The sequence below is a fragment of the Carettochelys insculpta genome, chromosome 3, assembly GCF_033958435.1.
Source record: "Carettochelys insculpta isolate YL-2023 chromosome 3, ASM3395843v1, whole genome shotgun sequence".
NCBI classification, from domain to species: domain Eukaryota; kingdom Metazoa; phylum Chordata; order Testudines; family Carettochelyidae; genus Carettochelys; species Carettochelys insculpta.
This window is the reverse complement of record NC_134139.1, coordinates 119332264-119353716: the sequence shown is the minus strand read 5'-3', so window position 1 is coordinate 119353716 and position 21453 is coordinate 119332264. Positions and strand designations below refer to the sequence as shown.

Genomic DNA, 21453 nt, shown 5'->3' with positions numbered 1-21453 from the left:
CAGGGAAAAACAGAGCCTTTCTAGGGATGCTCTGACTTAAGCCAGAGGTTAACTGGACCCCTAGGTTTCCCAAGATCTGAGAAGTGTAAAGGTGGATTTAAGCAACCTTTACTTCCACCTCATATCCTGTGGCAAGCATAGCTTGGATGCACTTCCAGATTTCCCATTGTTGACTGCAATATGTTTACAATTATCTTTGTTTTATCCAGACAAGATGGAATGAATACAAGTTTTATAATGTTTTGAAGTGCACCCATTCTTATTTCTCATTCTGTTCTTGGCCAAGTTCATTTGGGAAAAAAAAATCTCTTCTTCTTTCAACTGGAAATGGAGTCAAACCAGAACTTCAAGTACTAACCCTCTGGAATTGTATGGAACATGACTGGATTCAAATTTCAACAGCCAAATTGCCCTATACTTTTGGCTTAGGTTGGAGATAAAACCAGACAGATTTGATTTGGATGAGGCCCATGGTGTGTGAAATCCTACAAAATCAGTTGTAGGATTCCTGATTTTATGAAGCAAAATCTCCAAAGAAGAACTCCCCAAATTTCAGAACTTGCCTTAGTTCATCCTCAAACCCAAATTCTAAACCCTAGTCTGGACGTAGTTTGGATCTGAATCCAGACTTGCACATCATCTCCTTGGCTTATCTTTATTTTCAATGTATTTCTTCAGCTTTTTCCCCCTTTCTTGTTGGCAAATAAGTGACTGGAATAGTCATTGGATTTTTTTTAAAAGTGAGCTTTTCTTTTACCTTTAAGGCCATGTCTACACATGCCCCAAACTTCGAAATGGCCACGCAAATGGCCATTTCGAAGTTTACTAATGAAGCGCTAAAATGCATATTCAGCGCTTCATTAGCATGCGGGTGGCCACGGCACTTTGAAATTTACGCGCCTCGCCGCCGCGCGTCTCGTCCCGATGGGGCTCCTTTTCGAAAGAACCCCACCTACTTCGAAGTCCCCTTATTCCCATGAGCTGATGGGAATAAGGGGACTTCGAAGTAGGCAGGGTCCTTTCAAAAAGGAGCCCCGTCTGGACAAGACACGCGGCGGCGAGCTGTGTCAATTTCGAAGTGCCGCAACCGCCCGCATGCTAATGAAGAGCTGAATATGCATTGCAGTGCTTCATTAGTAAACTTCGAAATGGCCATGTGCGTGGCCATTTCGAAGTTTGGGGCATGTGTAGACGTAGCCTAAGAGAGTCATCACCTCTCTCTTCCATTCCTGTGGCAGCCATATAGTCAATGGGGTTTGGTACAGGACCCCATGACATGGCGATTCATGTCACAGCATGGGAAGTTGATGTAAAAAGGTTTTACTTCGGCTGATCATTACTCTCCACTGTCCCTATAACAAATGAGTTTAAATTAGCAGCAGTTCCTAGACACTGGTGTCTGAATTGCTTGACTCATTTTTTTAAATCCTCGCTCACAGTAAAATTGGCTGCATTAAATTCTGTCCTCCCAGCAGTTAAGATAGGATTGGCACAAATTGTTTTGGAGCTCATCTGAAGCTTCTTCTTTTGTTTAATTTCTTTCTAATTTATACTTCCATTTAATAGTTGTGGTCTGATCCTGAAGGCTCCAGTTTCACTTTCTTAAAGACTGCAGGGTCAGAGACAAAATGCTACATAATGTCACCAAATGAGTGTGGGCTCTAAACATCATAATAATTGATCCTGACTTAGTTTATTTAATCTACAGGGTCAGTCACTGCATTTAGATGTACCACCTACAAATGTAAATAACTTGCCTGTTATTTTTATTTTTATTTCTTATTTTATTTTATTTTAACTTGCCTGGTTATGGAGCTGAATAATTTTGTTTGCCCTAATTGTTTATATAACACTGAAGCATGTGTTTCAGTATTATGCAAACAGTTAATGCAAAAAGCTGAGTAATCTTAAATTACCATGTTGATTACATTACCTGATAATATTCCTTTTATTTTCATCTATATACTGGTTGAGTATGGAGAAATTCCTGTTTTTTATATATGTCAAGAACACTGTGGCAAACCAACTGTTGTGCTGTTACAATTGTATCTTTTTGTAAAATTTTTAGATCATTAACTTTGAAAGTGACATTTAAGACCATTAAACTGCTATTTTGTCAACAAAGATCCAGAATAGTCTGTCTGTTATTTAATCTTACTTTGTTACTCAAACCCAGGTTAGTATGCTAAATAGCCTGGATAGCAACTAGAACCTGTAATAGGAGAAAATAAGAGGCCTTTTCCTTGTTTCCAAAGTTAGTCTTTCTCTACTTATATTTCTGTTGTTTGCCAACTGTACTATACAATAAGTCAGGGAAGAAGAAACAAGGCAAGCCCTTTTAAATAGGAAGAACTTTGGGTAACTTCAAATACATAGTAAAACCAGTCATTTCACATCTGGTACTAGTATTTGAAAACACAGAGAAAACAAAGGAAAATGCGTCCTACAGGAATATAAGAAAAAGAAAAAAAAATGTGACCACGCTTGGAAGCTACTTGAGGGACTTAACACTACTCTTCCTGAACTAGGTTTATATTGCATCCTTCCTCTCCCTGGAGTCTTATAACTTTCAAAAGAATTCAAGGGATTGTACTTTTTATCTAAATGGAATATTTATTGATTTTGTAACTTGTCAAGTTGAAAACTGTGTGAGGAACCACAGTATAATTGGACCAGAAGTAAAATGGCAATATGGTTAATGTTACTTTAATGTGGTTACATTGTTACCCTCCAAAGGTATATATGAGCTTTTGGCAAATGCAGAAAAAGCATCTGCTGCTTCCTTCCCATTTGGCACTGGGTCTCCCTAATTGGTTTATAGGCACATAACTGACTTTGTTTTCCAAACTGATCCAGCTAATGATTGTTGTGAGGGGGGATTTTTGTGCAGTGGCCATCTGTTCAACTGAATTGAGTCTCAAAAGCTACCAAATAGCCCTGAGGACTGTTAAAATTTACAATTGATTCAACATGTACATTGCACAGACATAGGAAAGTGTGTGGAATTTATGTTTGAAATAGTGTAATAAATTATATTAGGTGCATGGGAATTTTGCTGTGTTTTTAATCCAATTTAGATTAACCTCTTCTTAATGCACATTTGGGTTTCCTTTTGAAAGTGCCGGCGCAGGGCTATATAGTAAAATCTTTCATATCTGCAGCCCCAGGCCTGGGAGGTTGCCAGACATTCAAATATGCGGGATAATAGAGAGGTATCCCTAGCAATGCATAACCCTAAAGAAAAACAAGATTAGATATTAAGAAACAAACAAAATTCATGTAGAGGACTTTATATACCAACAACAGTAGTATTTTACACTGTAAACTTCTACTGTATTTGCTGTATTTATTTGTATTTACTTTCACTATACTGTACTTATGGAAAACATAACTAAAATTTACTTATGGTTAAAATGCCAGTTATTTGAGAGTTCCGCATGGTAGAATGCCAGATATGAAATATCTGTTAGTCTATTAGGTACCACAGGACTTCTTATTGGATATGAGTTTACTATACTATACAAGGTTGTATGATTGGTGTATATTGCCCTCTACTGGACTGAAAAGGGCAATGACTTTGGACAGGGTAACAAGCAGATGGAACGTATTAGTGACAGAGAGATAGCTCTGTTTGTCCGTATTTTATCAAAACAAAAAAGCAGTCAAGTAGCACATTAAAGACTAATAAAATAATTTATTAGGTGATGAGCTTTCATGGGACAGACCCACTTCTTCCACTAATATGGAACACAGTAGTTCACCTAGTAGAAAAAAGAGGAATGGGTTCTAGTCTAAGTTGCTAAATCTACAGTATTTGTTTAGGTCCTGATCTGCATACTACAGATCTCTATATTATAGATCATTACAAGCAGTCATAAATGTGCCAATCCTAATATACATTTACCTCAGGACTTGATAAAATAGCAATAAAACCCTGATTTAACTTATTTTAGCAATATCTGATTCCCGTTTCAGAGATTCCCATCAATGACTACTTAGTGAACAATCTTCTCTGCTAAAATGCTACTCAATAGTTATTCTCCGAACAAAGATCAGGCATGCATCACAACATGAATCAGCTGAAAACTCCCTTTAGGGCTATGAAAGGAACTTAAAAGAGAATATTCACAAAGTAAAAATCTGACTTGTTGCTGAAAAGTATGAGGCCTGGTCTACACTAGGGAACAAAGTTGATCCCGGGTACATAATTCTAGCCACACCATTAGCATAGCTAGAATCAACATATCAGAATCAGCTTTCTGCCCTTGTGTAGATCAGGGCTTTTCTGGGTTGTGCCGACACCCCTTAGTCCAAGTGATAGTGTGGGGTATCAGGGTTGACAGCTGAGCCCAGAGAGATTGACTTGGCTGCATCTTCACACATGCAGCAAAATCAAACTCTGGAAGATCAGTCAGGGTGTAGTGATCTTCCCCTAAGTATAGATATGCCCTGTGTCCTAAGGATATTAACTAAGAGCCAGATCATCTTCTACGCTGGGGAAACCAATACAGGGGATAGGAACCTTACATGTTTTCTTTGCTGGCGTTTCTAATGAGTAATTTCCTCTGGGAGGTTAGATTTGCTCTTGGAGATATAACCACTTGTGTATAGGGCCTGTGCCTCAGCACTGCCTCCCAATTGTCCACTAGCTCTCTCCAGTCCCCATGGCAGTTCTAGAGGGTCCTTTTCCAGTCAATCATCCTGGAGTCCCTCCCTGCTTAAAGTGGAATTCCAGACCCTGGAAGGTGAAAGTACCTGAACTGGATAGTTAAAGTACTCAATAAGGAGGGCTTGTGGGGAGTAGAAATAGAGTCCTTTTCTTTGCAAGTTAATAAATATCATTGTCAAAGCCTGTTCTTTTCATATAATTATGAGATCCTGTGATGCTGACAGACCAGCTCAGGCCAGAGACATAGGCCAATTCACTTGTGTGTGGCTACTAAAGTTGTTAAATGTATTGCCATAAATTGAAGCCAATTCCTATTCTTTGTGTTAATAGAGGTCAAAGGAGATGTTAATAATATTTTTTGCCTATCCACATTTTCATTACTATTACCATACATTTACCTTAGGCACATCTGACAATTAAATTACCTTAGATTAAAGTGAGTGTTAATCTGAGAATGAATTGAGGTGTTAGAACTTCAGGGAAAACCATACAAGTAATATTCCACTACTTGTCATGATCTATTCCTATTGTAATGGCAGGCATTTACTTTATGTATATCCTTGTAATTAAGTAACTCGTTGGATGCAAATGAAGAAGAATGTTAAGTTCAGAGGAGTTGGTTGTTGTGTGAATAACAGTATGTATCAGATTCTTGTCAGGAGAGGAGCTTTAAGTACTGATGCAAAGAGAGAGCCTTTATCTCTACACTGCTTGGATTCTAACAAGACAGAATTACAGTGGGGTAGCCCAAAAGGACTTCTGTGAAACCAGCAGTTACTGCATCCCAGCCCAAATGTGACTTACTTGTTATTATATTTTATCTGCTTTAAACTCACAATATTTCTCACCCATTTTCTCAGCTTATGAACCTTTGGTTAGTTTTACTATAGAATTTGCTGTCAGTGTTGCCTTTAGTATAAGATTTGGAGTACCAGTTAGTCTGGGATAAGTAATTAGTCTCTTGGGATTGGAAGCATCCTGATGTGGTGTGACTTTTTATCACAAATTTCAGTTTGTCCAAATGGCAGAATAGACTGGATAGGCTAAGGGGACTGTCTGTGACTCCATTGTAAGACTACTATACTTATCCAGGAGCTCACATTTATTACTGGCTTGGTACATTGTAATCATAGAACATACCACCAGTCTGGGGTGTCTGCCCTTGTTTTCTGACAGTCTGCCCTGAGATAGGTACTCACAATTGTGAGCCACACCAGTGTAACAGATGTGTCCCCCTTCACAGACTCCTCTATTTGCAACACCCTCAGCCCCACCACTTTCTTCCTTAAGTGACATTATAGCAAATTTAATCAAATCTAAAAATACACAAAAATTAGAGCTTTTATGCACAGGCAATATTCTCTGTCACAAGAGTTATGGCACTCACAGAATTTATACTTGCACTTGGCTAAAACTGTTGTAATAACCTGTATTTGGATTATGGGCACAGTGTGAGGTGGAAGGGAAACTGCTATGCAGTCAAAAGAACCAATGAATAAGTATTTCTTCCAATATTTATTTTTCTACAACAGGGTTTCAACAAGTAAAACAATCTGAAATAGTTTAATTGTTATATTTTTCAAACTGTGTGACAAAAGCGTTCCACATTTCCTGTCTCTGCAAGTGGTGTCAAGCCCTGATTTAGAAAAGTACTTTCAGCATATGCCTAACTTTAAACATCTGGACAGTTCCAGTGAAGCTGACCTGACTGCTCACTCATTTAAGGCTAGGCGTGGGCTTAAATATCCTGCAGAACCGAGGTTTTAGCCACCTTCTAAACTATTCTTCAGCTTTCAGCAAGCAAAGGCCTCCCCCGCATATTATAGAAGTGAAGAATGAAGTTTTTATTTGAAATTCTTCAGAAAGGGCGAAGTTTTTATTTGAATGTATTTTTCCATTAGAAAGTGCCATCCTGTTAAAGTCTCAGAAGTCAAGTTCTTCTTTTAACGTGTTCTCTGTGAAGTAGTCTCACTAAAGCAAAAGTAATTTAACATAACTTTTTGCATAATGTGTCTGAGTCTAAGATCTGTCTGAGCTGCTCTGCACCAGTTGGTGACACAAAGCAGACAGAAATCCTGTTACCTGAAGGCTCCCAATACATGGGAGAACTAACTTGTCAACATATGAAAAAGCAACTCCTTTTTGTTTTACTTCACAGTTCGATCTTTTCGAACTTCACTTCAGACCCTCTATTCCTGCAGCCTGACGTTAGCAGGAAATGTGTGTCCTATCACTTGCAGTTGCTTCTGTTTAGAAAAGCCAGTTAAGAGCTTCAGTCTGGATGACATTTTGGATAAGAACTTGGACTGGGCCTCTGATCCCATAACTAAGTGTATGCGAATAGGCCATTGTGCCAACACAGAACCTCACTGACAGCAGTGAGATTCCACACAGGCATAAGCTGTCATAGTGCCGAAGCCAGGATCAAGACTTTAGTATGTTGGTGGGCAATCTGTGATCCAAGGGCCACATGTGGCCACTGGGTTCTATGTGTAGCCCACCATACATTTTGTTTACCATTGTCTCTGCACAGGGTTGTCAGATTCTGCTGGTTTTTGTCCACATAGCGTTTTTCCTAATGGTCTTACAAAAGTGATGTGCACTTAAATCAAGCACATGTGACGTGAGGTGTGTGCTAATTGTGAGAGCCATGTACTCCCTCTGCAACCAATCTAAGTGCTGCTATGGTTCAATGGGCACACCTTGCAAGTTCTAGGTATGCAAGAGAAGTTATCAAATCTACCCTGTCCCAGGACACCTTCTTGGTTATGGCAATCCTGTGACACACTAAGATGAAGAAGGGCCACTCATGTGGCCCACACACTAGCCTAGGTTGTCCTTTGCTGCCTTAGTGCCAAATTGTTCACAATTACTGCATGATCCAGGCATTTTTAATAATCACTATGTATAATCGGTATATATTTAAAGAGGATCCAACATACTTCCAACAGTAAATTTTCAAACTGATACTGGGTGTTAGCTACATTAAATTCAATATGTAAAAAATGTGATTCTACTTAGTACAAGTTCAAATATGCCTTACAACAATGCCAGATGTTTTAGGCAGATAAAGGAGGCATAGTGGGCCAAGGGTTCACGGCACTAGCCTGGGTGCAGGAGCCAGAGAGTATTGGGAGGATAAATATGCTAAAGATTGCCAGTGTGATTATTGGTACTTTAAATGTATGGAAAATAAAAATGTCTCCTTTTGTTTCTTTTTATAGCTTCCAAGAGTAGAAATACAACTCAATAAATTCAAACACATACCTCAAACAGAAACAGAAATCACAAAATATCTTTATCACCTGATTCTTTTGAAATGCAGTTAGCACACAAGGCAAAATACAGAGGCCAGCTTGTACGTGCAGTTCATTCCAATGCAAAGAAGAGGTGCAATTTCTGGCTAATATATTTGGAAAGAGACAGGGAAGTTTTCTCTATGTATGTTCACTTCATACCAGTGAATTAGTAAAAATAAGCACAGTGTATTTGTAATTAGTAATGAACACTGAGTGTTTCCTGCATAAATATTTTTTGAACACATTTGCTATTTGTGCAAACCTGAATGGCTGAGTATGATCCATGACAGACATCTTTGTGCTTGTTTTTGTTAAATATATTTTAAAAGAGGAAAACTGAACTATATTGTATTAAAACAACTGTGTTCAATTTGGGGGTATATTCATGCTGTCAATTCCTGCTTGTCTTACTCACATAACCTCGTATGGTGTACATTTAGCTGCATAGATATTTGAATTCTTACTATTAGAATCAGTACTTGGTTATGATGATTCTTTTGTGGAAATTAGTATCACGTGCTTTTAATTTAATTTTAAGTAAATCTAGCTATAATGTTGGTGATTGAATACGGACCACGGTTTATCTGCTATATTGAATTTCCTGCTTTCAAGCATTTATGGACTGAAATATATCAGTGATGTTATGTAAGCAGAAGTCAATGTCTCTTCTACAGACTTGGTGTTATTCATCAAAATATATGTAAAAGCCAGTGCTACATAATGGAACTATGGGAAGGTTGCTCCTCAAAATTAAGCATATGCTTCAGTGTTTAGCCGTATAATGATCTTGGTTAAAACTCCATTGTCCTATTGTAGCCAGACAAAGTCTCCCCCTTACAAGCCAACTTGCTCGCTGCCCCCCCTCCCCCGCCACTGAGGAGCACACAGGGCACGGAAACGGCTGCTGACAGCACTGTCTTGGATGCCCTCATTGAGGCCCAGATGTGCTAGCTTATCGTGACCCTGAGAAGCAGAAAGTACAGATAGAAGGCTAACAGGCCAAACTGTCAACAAGAGGAGGGGGGGGACCCTCAGGAAATCACCCCAGCTGGCATTGATGAATATGGTGCACACACACATACCATCCCAGAAGAGGAAGTCCCTGCCCACACAAAAAGAATGTCCTGTACTCCTAAATTGCTTATTTCCTGTCTTACAAGTGCAAATTAAGTAAGAATTGCCCTTGTAACAAACTGGCATCACAAAAGACAGACCAGTATGATCTGGCACCTTAGATAAGAAAGAGAATACGTAACCTAAAATGGGTATAAAAGGTGGGCCCAGCAGAACTCTAACTTTGAGTGCATTCCACCAACTACCTGCTGGTCAGGTCAGGTGATTGCCTTCTGAGGTCCACAACTGGGGACGCCCAACCTCGTATTCGTCTTTCCGTGGAATTGAGTCACCGATCCGGCTTGGCTACGCTGGTATTGAGAGACGCAGAGAGGGTAAGATATACCCACGCTAGGTCTCCGTTCTTTTTGTGCACAGCTAAAGAATTAGAGCTCTGTAACTAGATGTCGTTGTGTTAAGATATCATTGTGTTAGATGGTAACAGATATCTTTGTATTGGATTGTAACGTAACTTGTTAACACCTGTACTTTGCTAGCATATAAGAAGTAGACAATAGCCTTTTGTAACCACACGCTTATAACTGTAGTGTTAATAAACTTGTAACTAGTTAAGATCGAAGCCTGACTGCTGTTAACCCTTTTGTCACTGCAACACAGCTGGCACAACAAAAAGAACTGTAACCATTTGGTTACCACAGCCTGGCCATAGGTGAGAGTGCTAGGAGCTCCCTGCTCTAACAGTAAAAAACTGGGTTGTTTAGGACCCAGGGGAGTACCTCACCACACATTATCCGGCCACCAGCTAACACCTATCTGCATGGACTAGCTGCTAGTATTTTAAAGGTAGTGGGACTGTTCAAAGGCTCACAGCTCACATGGTATCACAGCACTCTGAGAGCTCATCAGGGCTGAGAACTGCCACTGTGAGCAGACTCAAGTTTATGCTCTCATGTTAATATGAAAGACAACACACTACCCTGGTCTGCTTTGTAACACCTTCATTTCATACAGGAGAGGCTACCGTATTGGTAGTTGGACTAACTCTGCTATGGAAGAAGAAGTAGGAGATAATGCCGACGAGTCCTCTCACAGTCTGGGGACATCAAGATACCAAAGGCTAGCTACTTTAAACTTATTTACCTGTGCAATCACATCCACAGTTTCAGAATAGCTACGGCACTTCCTCACTGCAGAGTGAGCCAAAAAGTCTTCAATCAGTCGTATACCAATGTTATATCCCCTGAGGCAAAGAAAAGAAAGTTATATGAAAAATTGAACACTTTTTGTCTCCTGCCCTCATTTCTCCCTCTAGTCTCATTCTTTCTCTGTGCAAAGCAGCTGCATGAAATGGGTCTGCTATGGCCCCTGAGTGAAGAAGTATTCTGGGATGTGGAGATTTTACTTGGCCCAGTTCTCATATACGCTAAGGACGCTTTCTACACTGGTCATGTAAAGTAGGCCTGTACCTTTTGTCATCATATAAAGGGGTCTTAAAGTAGACACAGATATAATTTATGCCTTCTTTAGGGCCTCTTTGTTTGACTAAAGTGGAATAAAGTGGCCTGAATGTAAATGAGAATCAGGTCCTACTAATTTGTCTTTAGTAAAACCTAACCACCCTTAGTGTCATCTTTCCTCATGTCGTTCTCTGACTTGGGCTCTTTAAAGTGACTCCTCTCAGAAGGCCCTTATACCTTGAGCATGCAGCTTTGCCAGTTGGGAATGTGGTGACACTAGTAGACTCACTGCCCTAAGTATGGCAGTTTGGCATACCCACGCATTGTCTGAGGGGATGGCGCACACTTTTCATGATATTTGCTTGGGTTGAAATTTGCCAATTTTAGGTTCACTGGAGCATATGTAAAACAATAGAGTAGTTAGCAAAAGAATAAATTACAGAGTAACTGAAGAAACCAACAAATGTTCCCAGTTAATGTGTATTCGCAGTGAAACAGTCATAGTGTTTCACAGAGGTTCATCTCTGCATTTTGTGCTAGATACTTGAACTTGTTCACAAGTGGAGTCGCAGTCTGGTTTTGCTCAATTTACCACATTCATCACGAGCGCATATTAGCACTATGCATGTCCACTAGTTCCATGACTGGCTGAGCCCAGCCTACCTGTTTAGAAAGCTTGGTAGAGGCCATTTTGCCTGAGGCATTCAGAGAGGAGGAGTGTTGTATGTGAGCTCCTGCAATACAACTATTCTTTATGCATTACAAGAACAAAGAGAACATTCATCTGACCTTCTGTGGTAGCCTGCCCCTTAGACTTGGAGCTCCCTGAGTCTGATATAGCTATGCTATTAATGTATTTGTTAAGGTTATTATAGTCTCCCATACAGAAAAAGGTACTTCCCCATCAGGTCATAACTTGGATTTCCCAAAAACTGGCACAGAGTTTTTTTTGTCCTGGGCATCTTGGCTTATTTGCCTGCCACAGAAATTGTAGGTTGCAGAAGTTTTGTCCCTTGAAACCTCTGTGAAATGATTTACATAAGATATGAGTAGGTCCCTTCATTCCTCCACAGCTTTCTCCTCTGTTGGTGAAGACAATGGTCTTCCTCCTTCTTGTCCTACCTCCTTCTTCACATATGTTCTCCCCATTCTCTGCTAGTCCCTTTTGCTTTATCCTCCTTTCTCTTCTCTTTCTTCTCTCATTCCTCCTCTGAAATTCCTTCTCCACCTTCCCTTCTCCCTTTTCTTCTAGTAACACGTTCCTTCCTCTTGGTTTCCAATCATCATAAAAATAGCTGTATATAATCTCTGTGCAAAATTAACTGCATTTAGGTGACATGCATTTTGCATTTAACCAACTTTAAATTTAATTAAAATGTTGACACACATCTCAAAAACCAGAAAAATGACAATATAAAAAGGATGAAAGACTGTCAAATCCTTCTCCACATAAAATACGTCAGTGAAATTCACTGCAAGCCTTCTGAAGATACCACTGACTATTAAATATAGGGAAACTCTAACTATTGCTAAATTATGGCAAATATTGTAGAGGAGGTTTTGCAGAAGGAAAACTTAATGAAACTGACACAAATGTATATGCAAGCACCTGGGCCAAGCTCAGAAATGCTTTTATTGATTTTTTTTCCCATATCCATCTGAACTTGATTGTTTCTTAATCTCTTTCACTGCTCATTAGAGGCCTTATTCAAAGTTCACTTATGTCAATGGAAAGTTTCTCATTGATTTCAGATTAGCCCCTGCAAGAGGAAGACTTAAAGTTATACCATTCCAAATTCCATGTTATAACAAAAAGCTTTCTGGAAGACTGAGGTTCAAAATAACACTGTGTGATGTACTGGCAAGCCATTAAATATTTATTTATTGCCTGGCACATTTAGCATCACCATTAGCTGCACTAGTAAATATTTCATTAGAAGTTATTAAAATATATACATCACCAATACAGGATAGTGCTCAGGCTGTTTTTAAGTTTAACCTTTAGATCCATAAAACCAACAGTAAACTAAAATGACAAGTTCCTGGCTGACAACCTGTATAAAGAAGAAACATAACAGCCTTAGTATTATACCTATGCATATAGGAGCTACTAAGTTACAAACTTTGCTTCCAAAGCTGTTCTGCTTTCATCTTCCCTGATAATGCTGCAGAAACAGAAAAGCAAAATAGATCTGCTGGCAAAAGCTTCAGAAAAAACAGTTGGCTAAATTCATGCTAAATCAGGGAGGAGAGATTAAACGGAAAAGATAAAGCTTGGTAAGAAAAAGCTCATGTTGTAGGAGAAAAGTAAGGTAAGACCCCAGACCTCCACATCATTGATTTAATGAGTTTTGTTTCTCTTTTTTCTGTTGGTGAGTAGATCATGATTTTCTCAAATCGGTGTTGTTTTGAATAATTTTTGTAAATAAACTATTGGCCTGTAATTTGTTTGCAAGCACTTTATTGTGTTTCTGATATTCAAAATTCTTCTTGGTTTGATTGGACATGGAGTCTTACATGGTATGTTTGTATCAAAACAAAAAAGCAGTCCAGTAGCACTTTAAAGACTAACAAAATAATTTATTAGGTAATGAGCTTTTGGGCTCTTTTGCATACTTGGCTTTATCTAATTCTTGACTTTCCCCCACCTCCTTCTGCTCCTCCGCTCTCTGATTTGTTCACCTTGATAATATCTTTCTGATTTGTCAGCCTTGACTACTACTTTTGGTTCTCTGTGCCTTAAATATTGAATCTGTCCTGCTATGGCTATGGTCTGAAGAAGTGGGTCTGTCCCACGAAAGCTCATCACCTAATAAATTATTTTGTTAGTCTTTAAAGTGCTATGGACTACTTTTTTGTTTTGATACTATATAGACTAGCACGGCTATCTCTCTATGGTATGTTTGTGTTTTCCATATGGATGAACTTAACTCTGAGAATCAGGTTTTGTTAATAATGAGTTCAAAATTTTTCTGTAATATTATCAGTTATTATTTTCTATTATGGTAATCCTCAGAAGCCCACTCATGGACCAAGACTGCCATTATGCTATGTGTTAAACTCAGAACAAAAAGGCCAGCCCTGCCCCCAAAGACTTTGCTTGTTTAGTGTTAATTACCATGCTGAACATTCCTGTCATTCAGCTTGTCTGTTAGTATGCCCATGGAAAACAATTGCCAAAGGGGGTGTGTACTTGGGTGATGGGTTCTAGGACCCTGCACAGGGAGATGGGGTTCTTCTCTTAAACCACCTTGTCAAGTGCAAGGAAATTTATTGTAAGTGCCTTTGTGTTGAGGAATCTGTCATAGTTTGAAGGTCCCAAACCTGTACTGCTATTATACAGAAAACAGATAATAAGCTGGAGGGAAAAGTCCAGGTAGCTAGATATCAATTTTGCTAGGATGGATGTGGGATGCAGAATAAATTTGTTACTTACATTCTCTCCAGATACTTGTTCACATCTTCATCCTTTTCATAGTCCTTGCACAGCTGGGCTACTAAAGCCCCATAAGTGAGCACAAAGAGTTCTCTGCTCTGCCAAACAATGGGGAAAATGAGCATGGACATGGTCTGAACATGAAACAAAATTGAAACAAATTCTTAATGGCTCCTTCTAATCTCCTATGTTGACTTGGAATAAAAAAGCCCAGCATTCATCTTTATACATAGCTCCTGTCTATGGACGCATTGCCAGTGAAATTCAGTGCATGGATTCAGTATATCTTACTTTATCATCACTCCTCACCAAGATCCTAGCATTGCAAAGAGATCTGTGCAGGCACCCCTTATGCCTGCATGGAGTACTGTTTGCAGGACTGGTGTATAGCAATGTGTTCAAATTTTGGAAGGAAGAAGAGCTATAAAACTTAAAAAAAGAAACATGATTAATGCCAGGCATTTGGGTTACTGGGCCAACACAGTATTAAAGTAGATCTTTTAGAAATGTAGCAGCAACTTGGATCATGAAATTTAATTGTAATGAAAATGGCACAGAGGACCTGAGTGTTGTCATTCATATTTATGCCCAGTGAATGCAAAATGGATGCAAAAAGCTGTTGGTTCAGAAAAATAACACTTTACACCCACTTTGAACGTCTTCTGCACGTGTGCACATAATAAAGCAAAGCAGAAGAGAATCAATCCAGAGTCTTCTCCTGTTCAGCAATCTAACAAGACACCAGTATTTTTTCCCTATAGGCAGCTCTTATGCCATTCCTAGTGCTATCGTACCTCCAGATTCCTGAATGCTGGAGTTTTTGCCTTACACTCTTTCTGCCACACAAATAAATGTATCTATTAGTTTCCACTTTTAAACCAGAGGTCTGTCCTGCTGCTCATGGTAACTGCTTCTAAAATCTGTACAAATCAAGAAGGTAGGAAGGGCAAATGCATGAACTTGGTAGGAAGAGAGGGTATGCTCAGTGCTGTCTGGTTGTTCCCAGAGGATTTATCTGTATGAGGAAAAGTGGACATTGACTTGCCAAACTAAGGTAAAAGGAGTGAACCTGGATCTGTGCTAGGGAAAAGCCTGAGATTAGTTATGATATGTGAGATAACCTTGGGCACTTTTCTGCCGCAAAGACAAAGACACCAATACCCAGTTTCCCTGAAGCCATATGGTTCACAATAGAATGTTCAGAATTATACTAAGCACTGCATTCTGTGCTTGCTGGTTTACATCAAGGCACCAGAGAGCTTCCATGACTGTGAAAGTTCCCTATTAACACCATACCTGGGCTCTCAAGGAAAGAGTGAGACAGCTCAGTCCAATACCTCAACAATACGGCTGGTTAAAGTCAAGTACAAGGGCTACTACCACTTTTACATGTAAGTGCTCATATTACAAGACAAGATTAAGGGTTAGGCCCCCTCTACATTTCAAAATTGTACTGGTATAATAAATCTGGTTTAGGGTATGCTTTTCTTTAACCAAAACAGTTATAGCAGTTTAAAGGTACCTTTACTAGTACAATTTATTCCCTTATCTGCATGGGACTAGCAAGACCAGGGATGGCCAACCCACAGCTCTTGAGCCACATGCGGCTCTTTGAGCAATGAACTGGCTCTAGGGGAGGGAAGATGGACTGGAGATAGATTAGAGCAGGGGGCTGGAGTGCCTAGCTCTGGGGGAGCAGAGGGGATTGGGTTAGAGTAGGGAGGCTGGGAATGCCTGGGTCTGGGAGAGAGGAGGGGATTGGGTTAAAAAGCGGGCAAGCTGGGAGTGCCTGGCTGTTTGGGGGTGGGCGGGGGGCATTGAGCTATGTAGTATGTATTCATTTTTATACATCTATCTATGTCTAAATATGTTATATAGACATATAAAAATAAATGATATATCTATATAGATATATAAAAATATATAATATACAGCTCTGCTTTCCAGCCACAGCTATTTTGGCTCTTGGTCTCTAATTGGTTGGCCACTCCTGAGCTAGACTGATATAAGCATGTTTATACCAATATAACTGTGTCCACAGAAGGAGTTTGTCTCCCCTCTAATGTTACTTGTGTCTAGTGTAATTGGGTGTAGGCAAGGGCTTAGATTGTGGTTTTGAATTGTGAGTACAGGTTGGTGACTAAACTGCACCAGTTATGGAATAGCCCCTAAGTGTCTCAGGGATGGTCCTCTGGGTCTAATTTATTCCCTCCCTTCCCTGTCTCATGGCTGGTTTTCTGTTCTAGCCAGTGCAAATGGGTAGGTTGGAGCTGATCAAAGTCTGTCTCGGTCCACACACTTGCTCAGAGGGGAGTAGCCAGAGAGTAGGGACCATGCACTACATCTGATTCAGACCTCAGACCTGGGTAAGTCTTACTCAGTTTTGGGTTTTGCTCAAAAACAGGACTACAATCGAGCTCTATCTGAAAAAGATATAATTTCCACCTTCTAGGTTGTCCCTTCATGAGTGGAGCACTTTGTGAGATATGTCCAATGTAATGTTCTGTGGGGACTTTTAGGAGAAACAACAGGAGGAAAAAGCTCTGATTTTTTTTTAAAAATGAAAATGGTTTTTGTTGATATCTAAACACCTTGTACAGCAAATGCATTGCTGAAAAATCCAGAGGGACGGTAGGAAACATAGTATTCTAGATGTGCTGCATACCATGTGATGTGCTGAGGCAGAGGAAGAGATGCTTGGTAAATGCCAGTCCTACAAGATAAAAAGAAGTAAAGAAAAATGACCAGGGTTCACACAGGTCTTTATGTGGCCTCTATGGACCACTCAAAGAAAGACACAAAATGTGATGGACTGAAATGAAAATGCAGTTTAAACTTTACATAGAAATTTAAATCATGTTGGGAGGAATAAGCCTCAGCACTTTGAACAATGGGGTTCTGACTAAGGGTCTTGTTACTACCACAATACAAATAATTTAAATAATATTAATTAAAAAATCTCTGATGGCAATTGGAGCCAAGGTGAAATATTGTCTTTTTGTCTATTTAGGCTTCTAATAGGCTTGTCACATTTTTGTGGTTGGTTAGCTTCATTATTTTAAGGAAAAATGTTGATGCTGGCTGGAGTTTTCTTAAGATGGTCTGTGGCATTGGTTTGGAGACAGAGGAAATGTGTGGGCCCTGACAAAAATATACTTAGTGCATGAACAGCATTCTAGCAGCCTGGGCCAGGAGCAGATCATGGGAGTGTTTGGCTGCATGTGGGGCAGGACAGGGGGAAAGGCCAATGGTGACTTTGTGACTTTCCTGTCACAGACACTAGGCTAACCTCTTGGGGTTGCACTTTGTACTGGGGGAAAGGGTTCTGCGGTCCTATGACTGGAACCTCTACAGCTCTCCCAAACCTATAGTCCATTTACTTTTCTTGGACTGGACACTGGGTACAGCATTTCACCCATAAAATACAGGGCTCAATAGTGTTCTCATTTAAATCAATCAAGCCCTTCTTGTCTTATTACAGTAACAGAGAGATAGCCGTGCTAGTCTATATACTGTCAAAATAAAAAAGCAGTCCAGCAGCACTTTAAAAGACTAACAAAATAATTTATTAGGTGATGAGCTTTTGTGGGACAGATTACTCCCATTGACTCAAGTGGGAATTAGTATAGCTTCATTTATATATGGCAATGTCTAACAGGCCTCCCTGAGCTCAGGCCTCATTGTGCGAGACTCTGTATGAACACATATTAACAGACAATGATTCCTTGCAACAGCTTGTAAATAAGACAAAGGCCAAAAGAGAAAACACAGGCAACTTGCCTAAGGTTAAACAGCAGATCAGTTGCAGAACCCAACTCTTCCGACTCCTAGCTGAGTGCCCTTGTCACTGGACTGAGCTGCTTGTTAATGGGCTCATGTAAAAGGGATAAAGTAATGTGTAGTATAAGAACACAGCAGTGTAAATTGAACCACCTCTACTTGGAGTTTAAGTCCTGATCCTGTAAAGAGTTCACTGAAAGTGGATATCCGCAACCTATGCGAATCTCACTGCTGTATCAGGCCTTTCATCTTATATCCTCTTTTGTCAGAGGCTTCCATTTATTCATTAATTTATTTTACTTGTCTGAGTGAAAGGGAAAGATCATACACTGATGGCTGTGCTCATGATCTGTGCTAGGAACAACATAAAATGTTGCTAATGCATCTTCTGTAAAACACCCCATTTCTTTTGATATTCAGCAGTGGCTGCTAGTTGTGTATGTCCTATGCTGGGTTTGTTACCAGATTTTTCAACAGGAGCTTAGACTAGTTTTGACAAACTCATTTGCACTGATGACCAAAGCTTCGTTTTTCAAAACAGAAGGTTAGTGCCCTAGGCCTTTGTGCCAAATAGCACCCATCAAGGATAATTTTGAACAGCAGTTAAGAACTACATCATATCAAAATGAGTTGGTAAAAGTGAGAACAAGTCACTTTAATTTATAATATCCTTGTACATGCACATTTGGCAGGCAGGCTCATGAACAAAAAGTTATAGTAAGTGTTCTTTTGGCAGATTTCCAACAGTTGGTTATTTCACCTAAAATCACTGTGGGGAACAAGAAAATAATTGACAACTTTGGTTTTCTCGCCCTTTAAAGGAACAGAAGAACATTCTTCTTTTTTTAATGCTTGTGCAGTTTAAGAAATGCTTCAGGGATAGCATTACATGCCAATGGACTTTGGAAAATTAAGAGAATATTAAGATACTGTACTTGATCAAAATACTAAACAAGCATAATTTGTTGAAATGGAAAAATGTCTTCTTTTGACAGTATTTTGCAATCAGTAGTTCCTGATTATGGGACAAGTTCAGGTCCCATTGATATCAACATGAGCTTTAACACTGTTTGCAATGAGAGCAGACTTTGGCCTTAAGAACCAGCTTCTATCCTATGAAGTACAGGTTCATTATCTTTCGTTTGTGCCATGCAAGCACGAGCACAGGAAAGACGACTGGCCTCAGAGGTGGCCAAATACCACACAACCCCAAGAGGGTGCAGTCTGCCAGCAAAGAGGCATGCTTAGTTATCCAGATGGGCAGTTCCTATGTTACGGTCCTGACTAAGACATCTGTACCTGCAACTGCATAATGTTTCATGCTAAATGCATGACTAATACTGCTTGCCGCTCCCAGAAAAGGAGTCAGAGTTCTGCCACTTGGGTTCCTCACATTATGAACCCAGGCTGGCTAAAAATTCATTTCAGATTCAGCAGGAGAAATTTGAATGTTTCTATGTTAATGTCAATTTTTTCACAAGTGTTTTTAATACTGAGATCTGCTAAGGTAACAAACTAAAACAGAAGCCCACTATGTTTCAAGTCACTGCATTGGCTGCTCACAGGAAGGTCAATGTTTTCACTGAAACCATAAATGTCTCTGGTGCATCCCTTTTAGAGTTGATAGATTCATTCCTTGGTACATGGTTTTACCAAAATTTAATTCACATCTCCATTTTCTAGCTAGTCTACCATCACGACTGAACAAAATGATACATTTTGATAAAACAATAGCTAACTACATATAACTCCATGTGTGATAATACTAATATATTTAAATAAGCCTTACTATTTTGTGATTATCTTGTCTTCTGTTTGTTGGCCGTGACATGTTGCTTGAAAGAGAGTGAACTGTATGATGGTTCGTTTATATTTTTTTTCCTTTAAGAAGCATTTTCCCCTCCAGGTCCTGGTTTCTCTCTCTTCCCCCTTCTTAAAATTTTCTCTTCACTTCTGCTCTGTCCTTGCTTTAAATCCGTTTGCTGCATGCTATGTTGTTGTTGATGCTCCTCCTATTCTCTGCAAGCATTAAACCTTTCAGGAGCAATTTGATTGGCAACAGAGCTACTTCCAGGCACAGCGACCTAAACAGCTGCTCCCTGCCTAAGAATGGATTGTAATCCAAATGCAGAACAGCAGAGATCTCACTGGGTGAAATCAGGCCAGGAAACATCAAGGAATTCTAAATCTTTATGTTCTGCAGAATAACAAAACTGGGCTATTGTTCACGCCAACTTTTGCTTCCAAATGAAAACAAGAGTCTCTAGAGTGGGAATAAAAACACAAATACGTGACAATGATGAAGCATGTAATTGTCCCTTAGATTCTTTCCAAGGATAAAATCAAGGAGCTATAATCAAGCAAGCTCTGTGAACTTCTGCTGAGGTGCCACTGATGGGGCGGATGGGAGAACAAACTGTGAGTTGGGAGGGACCCCAAAGTGGGTCGTGACCCTGTTTTAAAGGAGTTGCCACGGATGCCTCAGACTTGCTGGTGACTGGGACCAAAGCTGAAGCCCAAGTCTCATGACCTGGGGCCAAAGCCAGAGGACTTCAGCATTAGGTGGCAGGCTTCAGTTTACAGGTCCCCCACCTGCAACTGAAGCCACTGGGCTTCAGTCTTGTCTTTCCCCTCCACAGAGTGGTGGGGCTTAGGCTCCTCCCACCAGCCTCGACCGCGGGCTTAGGTCCCCACTTCTCGCCATCTGGGACGTATAGTAATTTTCATTGTCAGGAGGAGGTTTGGGTATAATGAAGCTTAAGATTCCCCTGGTTTACAGCAGGGGTGCGCGAAGTCGGGGGAGGGGCCCCTCAGGGGACATGAAATTTTGTGAGGGGGGCACAGCATGATTGGCTGCTGGGTCTCAGGCTCAACCATCTCATTAAAAATGTCAAAATACAGTAGACCCTCGATTTATACAAGGGTTCCGTTCCCATGTGCCCTCATGTAACCCAAATTTCACATAAGTTGGGCACCAGGGGGCTTGAATTGGGGCAGAAGGATAGAAATGGAGCTGTGCTAGGTGGTTTTGAACCAGGGCGGGGGAGGCTGAGCCACAGCTGCATGCAGGGGTTTGAACTGGGGCATGGGGGAGGGTGGGGGCTGAACCAAACCCGTGTGCAGGGAGGGTTGAGCTGGAGCCATGAATGGGTGATGAGCTGGTGGGCGGTTTGAACCAGGATGGCGGGGGGGTTGAGCTGGAACCGTGAATGGAGGTGAGCAGGCCTGGGGGAGGGGTTGAGCCAGGGTGAGGGGAGAGGAGGATTTTGAGTTGCACTTAACTCACGTTAATGCGACTCGAAATCGCACATTTAGAGGGTTTGTTGTACCACTTAATAATGTTTTTACATTCTACAGACTTGTTTTCTAACACATGCTGATTTTTTTTTCATATGCACATAATTGACATTTCTGTTGGATTGGATTACATTATACCGGTTGAGGGGGAGCCCTGCTAACTGCAGGGACAAAAAGTGGATTCCGACACAAAAAGTTTGCCCACTCCTGGACTAGAGGATAGATGCAGATGTTCCCAAGGCACCTCTCCTATAGCTTACAGCAGTGGTGCCCAATAGGACAGCCACCTTAAACCTAAGCACAACCTTGTGTGGGCCAAACAGATTCTACATATTTTAATGAGATGAAAAGTAGGGCTGTCAATGGATCACAGTTAACTCATACAATTTATGCAAAACAAATTAATTACATCAAAAAATAAGTTGTGATTCTTCACAGTTT

At 40.2% G+C, this 21453-nt stretch overlaps 1 protein-coding gene across 2 annotated transcripts in view; it reads right to left on the bottom strand.

Moving 5' to 3' along the window:
• TRAPPC3L (trafficking protein particle complex subunit 3L) overlaps positions 1-19603 on the bottom strand; it is a 41659-nt gene extending 22056 nt beyond the window's left edge. The window contains exons 1-4 of one of the 2 annotated variants that reach the window (XM_074990701.1): positions 19505-19603; positions 16601-16648; positions 13936-14033; positions 10183-10282 (exon numbers count right to left, since the gene is read on the bottom strand). In XM_074990701.1, coding sequence (XP_074846802.1) covers positions 10183-10282; positions 13936-14033; positions 16601-16648; positions 19505-19546 — 288 coding nt within the window. In that variant the 5' untranslated portion in view covers positions 19547-19603. The remainder of the gene's footprint in view (positions 1-10182; positions 10283-13935; positions 14034-16600; positions 16649-19504) is intronic. The other variant, XM_074990703.1, reaches the window with a different exon arrangement.
• Between the last annotated feature and the right edge of the window lie 1850 nt (positions 19604-21453).